General features: G+C 31.5%; 1 protein-coding gene across 2 annotated transcripts; it reads left to right on the plus strand.

Annotated features, from left to right (window-relative positions):
* LOC111400676 (stress-response A/B barrel domain-containing protein At5g22580-like) lies at positions 1-1,409 on the plus strand. Of its 2 annotated transcripts, none has more exons than XM_023028068.1 (3): positions 1-84; positions 186-306; positions 1,065-1,409. In XM_023028068.1, exons 2-3 carry the CDS (start codon positions 188-190, stop codon positions 1,279-1,281), a joined length of 336 nt encoding a protein of 111 aa, XP_022883836.1. In that variant the 5' UTR covers positions 1-84; positions 186-187; the 3' UTR covers positions 1,282-1,409. The 2 variants fall into 2 exon arrangements, with proteins under 2 accessions (XP_022883836.1, XP_022883843.1); XM_023028075.1 differs by having other exon boundaries at positions 70-84; positions 183-306.
* The last annotated feature ends 3,742 nt before the right edge of the window (positions 1,410-5,151 follow it).

Genomic DNA, 5,151 nt, shown 5'->3' on the forward strand with positions numbered 1-5,151 from the left:
AAAAAGTTGCAGACTAGTATCTTTCCAAATATTAAATCGTAGATATTGTCTTGTAAAGGAGAGACTGAAATTCATGGTACAAAGGTGTGACCCTTATCACTGTAGAAGTTGACATACAAAGAATTAATTATTATGTGTATATATTGATGGCTTCATAGACTCATTTTTTCATATTGATGAAGTAGCCATGGCTGAATTCAAGCATTTAGTGCTGGTCAAGTTCAAGGAAGAAGTTGCAGTCGAAGAAGTTTTGAAAGGCATGGAGAAACTTGTCTCAGAAATGGACATTGTCAAGTCCTTTGTCTGGTAAATCTTGTTTTCTCACTATCAACGACGTTTGGTTGTGTTGTAAAGCGGCTTTTTCAATGTATGTCTCTACATACTTCAGAAGCTGCTATTATACACAACCACATTATTTAATTTCTTCTCCACAAACGTTGATATAAGAGAAAAATAATCAGGATGTAATCCATGTATACACCCTATGAACTTATCCACCAATTGATTGATATGTCATATCATTGGTACTTATTCATAATGAGAAATTTTAAGAATACTGTTAATTTAAGACTAAGGTTAAACTATGTTATAATCTTATTTTATTAGAGATGTGACCAGATATGTTTATTTATATTACATCTTTAACACAACTAGACTATAGAATTACCTTGTCTAGAAAAACACTTTTTAGAGAGGAGACACCTATGTCTAGTTAAATTTAGTTTTCAACGTGCTCCTATATCAGATTTATTTTCATCAAATGCCTAGCACACCACAATTTACAAAGCTAGGTGCCTGCGAGACTTTATCTCAATACTACTATATTGAATCAATTTATCTGAAGGAAAATGCTCCTCTACCAGGCCTGGTAGAGGCTCTCTCTCTCATTTCTCTCACCTTGATGCGGGCCCCGACGCCATAAAAAATGCCAAAAAAAAATAAATCCGACCCCACCTATGTGAGGGATCGGTAAGACTCCTGTAAGTGCTCGGCCTGCACGCCCAGCATGACTCTTATCTAAAATATAGAGAGACGATGAAATTATTTATTTATATATTACACAGGGGACAGGACATTGAAAGCCATGAGATGCTAAGGCAAGGTTTCACCCATGCTTTCTTGATGACATTTGGTAGCAAAGATGATTTCACTGCTTTTGCTAGCCATCCAAATCATGTTGAATTTTCATCTACATTTTCAGCTGCAATAGAAAAGGCTGTTCTTCTTGATTTCCCAGTTGTCACTGTCAAGACTTCTTCCGATGATCGCAAAGATCATTGATTTTCCAATGAATTACAAAAGTTGTATTAATTAGCAGTGTATTTATATATCTTTGGTGTGTCTTCATTGTTGGGAGTGTGTACACTTCATGTTTTTCTTGAATTAATAAATTCCCTTGTTTACTTACATAGTTTGAGGTATGTAATATGTGCTATTTAATTGGCGAAGTAATTCCAGTTACCTTTCCCTCAAAATTTGAGAATGGTATCAATAATTTATTTGTCCTTAATTTTCTCAATGACACATAAATAAATAAATAAGGAAAAAAACTCACCAAGTATTAGCCCCTGATTGGTTTAGTTAAAAATCAGAATTGAAGTAGATTTTAATAAAAGTTCACAAAATACGTGGTTGAAAAGTTATCTCTCATGAAATGTTCTAAACCAAAGAGGAACATATATTTGTATTTGCAAAATGCTTTTCAAGATATGGTAAATGCATTCTGCACTAAAGAAGTTAATTCTAATACGAAAATTGTGCTCAAGAACTAATTTCAAATGTAAGTAGGGCTAAGCCCAAATGAACTAAATCCAAAAGTAGAAAAGGTAAAACAAAACGATAGACAAAACGAGCTATCAAGGACGAAGGCGTCATGCACCAGGATCAATTACAAATTTATAGATTTTGTGCATCAATGGACATCCATTTGTGGAAGGTGAAAGTAGTTAGACAACGATGGCGTTGGCCTATCTTTTTCCGACTCCTAGATTACACAAGACTCAGGATCAAGGTTTTCTTAGACAATTGATTGAATTAGAAGAAGATAATATTCTATAAATAACTCACATATACGTCAATCCACACTTGCATAGCGATATGCTCCTTCACCATATACGATAACATTAGGAAAAAAATCAATTCCTTTAAACCTCTCCCTTATAAGAGTTTGAATTAATCTCAGGGTCCATTTAATTGTGAAGATGAAATTTGGGTGGAAAGAAAATGAATTTCAAGGAATTGAATTGCCTAGAAATTGCTTTCCTAAGAATTGTAAATTATTGTGCTTAATTGGTATAATTTTTCACCTGGAAAATGTTGAAATAAAAGTGTTTTATTGTATTCGTTTGACTTTGTTTTATATGAAAATTGACAATTATAGGGATAGAATATACTGTTATTGGGAATGAAATTTTTTTCCATTGCAAAAAAAAAAAAAAAATTCAAAAAAAAATCATCTATCTTTTGGTGTTCGTTTGATTTTGTTTTACATGAAAATTGTCAATTAAAGAGAAATTTTTTTTACAATAATTCTTAAAATTTGTTTCCATTGTCAAAAATATAAATAAATTAACTAATTAAAAAAAGGTTGCAGAAGCCGAAACTTGGAATTCTCACCATATGCAATTAAAGGAAAAGTTGGAAATTGACTTATATGGCAAGAAAGTTGGAATATGAATTCTAGGGAAAATTTTGGCTATCAAACACCGTTAAAAAAAATTGAAGTTGGAATTGATTTTCCATTTTCTAGGGAAAATTTTCATATATCAAATGGTGCCTTATAAAAAATGCCGATATTCTAAAATGGAACTTTAAAGACTTGGAAGAGTTTTAAGGGGCCGTTTGAACCCCATTATTTGTAGATTATAATGCGATGAATAGTATTTTTTTTGAAAAATGAGTGGTTGAAAGTTTTTTTATTTACGTGTAATATTATTTTATTGAAGATTGTGTGGTTAAAAGTAGGAAAGAGAAAATTTTAATTTAATGTAATGAGAAATAATGGGGTTAAAACGGGGGCTAAAACTCATGACAAACTTAAAAAAGTACAATTTGATCTGCATAAAACAACATTCAACAAAAGAATTTGGAGCATTCATTGATAACAAAATTGACCTTTGAAGATGAAACTTTACAACTTATTACTGTTGCCTATGTGTGTGTGTTATATATATACACATCTCATTAAATTCTTTAAATACCCATTGAGACCAAACCAATTTTTAGAATAATAAGATTCTCAACTCTTCAACTTTCCTGTTCTTAATTGGCATGGGACATTGTTCATTTCTTCTACAGCAGTGGGTAAATATGAAGACCCCTTTCTTGATGATTAGACACACAAGTTTGGAAGCACGATGTAAAATATAGGTTTGGCAAGTGTTTCTAAACTATAAACGAATGTGTCTATAAGCAGATAGAAATGAGTGATGAATAAGTATTGGAATCGTTCCTCAAACTCATAAATTTGACGCACTTATTTGACAAATAATCGTGATCTTTAATTTGGGTCGACCCAACGCTCAATGTCTTGTGAATCTTAAGTGGTTATGACAAACTCTCCCATGATCTTAGTAAAATACATATTAAACGTTGGATTGATTTAAATTGAAGGTTACGATTATTTGTTAAGTAAGTGTGTCAAATTTATAAGTAGGGAAAACATCACGAATAAGTATATAGTACTTGTGAATCATACGAAATATGTAGATAAAAAATGATTTGATTTTTAGCGTGTTTATAAACACTTGCCGAACAAAAAATGAACAAAACGAGGGTATGTCCTACTTTTATAATCACCATGCTGTTAGCTTCAACCTCTAGGGAAAAAGTTAATCTCCAATCCCCATGAATGTGGTCCAAGAAAAATGCATATAGAAAAATAACAGCCACTCTGATGAATTTAACATCTTTGTTGATAAAAGAAGATCTGTAAAAAAATGATTTGATGACATTGTTGACTCTTTTTTATATTAGAATTTAGGTGTGAGCCGAATTCTTTGATGAAGAAAACTGATAGCTCTAATTAATGTGCACATTAAGAGGAATTCTATTTAGAATGCTTTAATCTTATTCAAATTCTATTGGTAAATTTTAGTTGGAATTTGAATTGGACTTAAATAGATTAAGATAAGGAAACTTTTGAGCATCCTATTTCTTCTACAATTCTGTTCGTCGGGTTTGGATTGTCTATATATATATATATATATCTTCCAAGTTATGCATCACTGAAATTGTATTTTTCTCTCGATTGGTTGTCAATAATAAAATTACTTGGTTCCTCTATCAATCTTTCTTCTTGTTTTTAATTTTGTCCTTACTTGTACGATCAATACTTCATATTGTGTCATATTTGCTTCCCCATTTTTCCTAACATTTTAAACCGTCCAATGAAATTTTACCACGTGACGTTTCGGTCATCCAAAATGTTAGTGTGGTATGATTAATGTTATTAATTACTTGTCACTGACTGTGTTGAAACTTTCATATGCTACTCATTGATAACTGTTGTGATCAAAATCTGTCAATCGTCAATGACTTTGTACAAGAATTTTGGGAATGTTGAAGAGTGTATGCCAACGAGGGAGTGGGTATTCCTTTAAAAACACTTTAACTACATTAAATATAGAAATGGTTGAACAAAGAAATTTTGGTTTCTATTTGTTGTATAGTTTTAGTGTACTTAAAGAGCGTGTATGAGATTGTATTCAATGGGCGGAGCCAGAATTTGAGTTCAGTGCGGACATAATTTTTAGGCGTTGAACGTCGAGGCTTTGGTCGTGGATTTAATAATGATAAAAAAAAAAACAATATTACAACAATATTAAAAATGATATAATTTATATATTAAACTTGTTCCTTGCGAGTTTTCATAATTTGATATCGTCGTACAATAACTTCATTATCGAGTTTTAAAAAAATATCTTTCTCTACCCTTTAAACATTTGATATCTAATTATTTCTAGGAGTGAGAGAGAGTAATTCATAATGACACATCCCGCCCTGTGTAAAACCACTAGATCCGGACGTAACATGCGCCGATGATAGATATCAACTAAAAGTCGGACCCACCATCAAAACTACTACAAATACAATATATTATTTTTATACATCATTTTTCTAACAGAATTTCGGTATTATCTCCTTTGTAAA

The sequence above is a fragment of the Olea europaea genome, chromosome 1, assembly GCF_002742605.1.
Source record: "Olea europaea var. sylvestris chromosome 1, O_europaea_v1, whole genome shotgun sequence".
Taxonomy (NCBI): domain Eukaryota; kingdom Viridiplantae; phylum Streptophyta; class Magnoliopsida; order Lamiales; family Oleaceae; genus Olea; species Olea europaea.

What these genes read in the sequence shown, in the direction of transcription:
- LOC111400676 (XM_023028068.1), top strand. Translation starts at nt 188, where the DNA reads ATGGCTGAATTCAAGCATTTAGTGCTGGTCAAGTTCAAGGAAGAAGTT. An exon ending in ATTGTCAAGTCCTTTGTCTG is followed by an intron (nt 307 to 1,064) that starts GTAAATCTTGTT and finishes TATATTACACAG; the next exon opens with GGGACAGGACATTGAAAGCC.